The sequence below is a fragment of the Cryptomeria japonica genome, chromosome 9 (assembly GCF_030272615.1).
Source record: "Cryptomeria japonica chromosome 9, Sugi_1.0, whole genome shotgun sequence".
Lineage (NCBI taxonomy): Eukaryota > Viridiplantae > Streptophyta > Pinopsida > Cupressales > Cupressaceae > Cryptomeria > Cryptomeria japonica.
This window is the reverse complement of record NC_081413.1, coordinates 271,897,018-271,899,303: the sequence shown is the minus strand read 5'-3', so window position 1 is coordinate 271,899,303 and position 2,286 is coordinate 271,897,018. Positions and strand designations below refer to the sequence as shown.

Here is a 2,286-nt window from a genome sequence, read left to right as displayed (position 1 = left end):
CAGCATATGAAGTGTGAAATTCAACAAATGATCAATCATTAAAAAAATTTACCCTGCAGTCTGGGTAGGCCGTCAAAGCTAAACCCCAGCTGGACTGCTCCTAAAACAATGTGAGACAAAGGGCTGTAAGTTTGCCCCCCATCAAAAAAAAGTGTCCTGGAATCTAACCATGACCATTACACTACAACCTCACAAGATGTCGACTGTAATTGCAACCTACAAGGTTTGTGCCAATCTGACGTAACATTACAACCTTCTAAATGGGCCACTGTAATAGCCCCACCCAATTTGATATCAGTTTTGGATTGGAAAAACACAAAAAAATCAAGTTAAAACTCAAATTTACACAGATTCTACTTCTAATTTACAGTGCAAGTCCTCAAGGAAGAACGGTCAGGGATACATATTGCTGAACATGTTAATTCAAAATAAATAGTATGTCAGGCGTTAGGGATTAAGCTCCACACAAGTGTCTATCTAATATCTATCCAATCACTTGAAAGTTGCAATAAATGTTCAGTTCAGAATGCTTCGCCAAAAGGGCAAACAGTATTTCCTTTATTTCCACAACGATGAGCGTAAAACCTATAACGGTAACTATAAAAATGCAGTAGAAGTAATATCTGTAGCGTTTACAGCCAGTCTATTGCCATTACGCCATTGCTGTTCATCTAACTACCATCCCATCGGTAAGGCAACATAACACACCCAAATGGGCAGAACTGACCATTTTTTCTACCACAACGAAACTGCTGAAAACCATACAAATTATTAAAGATCTGGGTGATAAAGATCATATGGTATTTTACAAAGAAAACCTGATAATCATAGAAAGACTACTGAAAAACCATTCATCAAATTAAGATTTCGAAGCCAATAAATACAGCGTTTTCTGAACAAAGATGCCCAAAACATTCGCTAAAGATACATAGAAAGGAGTTTAAAAAAGACATCACTCAATGGACCCAAATTTCTACATCTTTTTGTTCAGAGTATCCTTGTAACGCATGAGGGACTCAAGGCGCTGCAACTTGAGCTGCTGCTTGAACTTGTTAATGAAATCATCCGCCTTTGCATCTACTCCATCAGTAGACGCCCCATCAGTGCCCGACACTTCCTGAAAATCCGTAGCAAGTGTAGAAATCGGAGGTTTCCCTGCAACCACAGCCTTTGCCTGGCTACTGTTGAGCTCGAAAGTCTCAGATTTCCTAATCGTCCCAGGCAAAGGAGGGGGAGGCGGGTGCAGATCTATGAGAGGCGCCGCATCCGATTTGCTCCGTGCGAGCCCATTCTTCACATTCCCTGTTCTCTGCGACAACCCAGAAGAAGCTCCTCCCCTGCCCCTGCCCTGAGCTGCCCTGCTCGGCCTTTTCTTCTGCTCAATCACTGGCTTTTCCTCTTCTCTGACCACCACATTGTCCTCTACAACTGCTTCCTGCGGCTCGATCCATGTATGAACCTCAGCCTGATCATTTACCATCTTATTGAAAGTCATGGAGGAAAACCTAGCGAGCAGTGAAGGAGCCCTTCTGAGGCCATTGGGATTCTCATTGTTGTTACTGTTCCCAAGCATACGAGAACTGACTGCAATGGTGCCGATCACAATGTTGAGCAGCACGAACAGCACAGTTGGGGTAAACCAGCTCTGCACTGTATCCCACACCTGTATCGGACCACCAAACCCTCCTCCAGTCCCCGACATCTCCAACCCCTCAACACTTCTGCTCTTTTCCCTCCCCCAAATACATTATTTGTAGCTGCCCATGAACACATAAACTTCACTAGCGCTTAACTACCAACGCAACTTCCCTGACGGTCGTACCCCTCTCGATCCTCAAATGCACTGCTACGGACTACGGAATGTAAACGGACACACAGTCGCAGTTAGCCAACTTGCGCGAGACTTATGCGTACAGGTCCCAGTCCTCCTTTCGACCGTCGGATGACAGAAAATAACTTGAGTGGTTGAGAATTGCGGGCATTTTCCACAAAATTTCTTCGCTCATTAAATTCCTGTACCTCTAAATCCTAGACTAGGTGAGGAGGAATATAAGATATCCGTTTGAGGAGGGAGGAGAGAGAGTACAGAGAGAGGAGAGAGAGTCCCACGTGCTTCCCAGATGTCCGCCGACCAAACATGTGGCTGTCCACCTTTTCCTAATCTACGACGACATTGTGGATTTATTAACGTAGGACTCCCCCCATGCTTATCGCTTTACGTGGACGACTAATTTTTTTATTATTTTTTTCGGCTGACGTTTAGCGGTTTGAGTAGTTTGACTTAAT

The 2,286-nt window shown here is 44.1% G+C and overlaps 1 protein-coding gene across 1 annotated transcript; it reads right to left on the bottom strand.

Annotated features, from left to right (window-relative positions):
• Positions 1 to 837: 837 nt before the first annotated feature.
• Positions 838 to 2,015, bottom strand: LOC131061891 (pathogen-associated molecular patterns-induced protein A70). Its single transcript, XM_057995744.2, has one exon. It carries the CDS (start codon positions 1,700 to 1,702, stop codon positions 974 to 976), a length of 729 nt encoding a protein of 242 aa, XP_057851727.2. The 5' UTR covers positions 1,703 to 2,015; the 3' UTR covers positions 838 to 973.
• Positions 2,016 to 2,286: the final 271 nt, after the last annotated feature.

What these genes read in the sequence shown, in the direction of transcription:
- LOC131061891 (XM_057995744.2), bottom strand. Translation starts at nt 1,702, where the DNA reads ATGTCGGGGACTGGAGGAGGGTTTGGTGGTCCGATACAGGTGTGGGAT.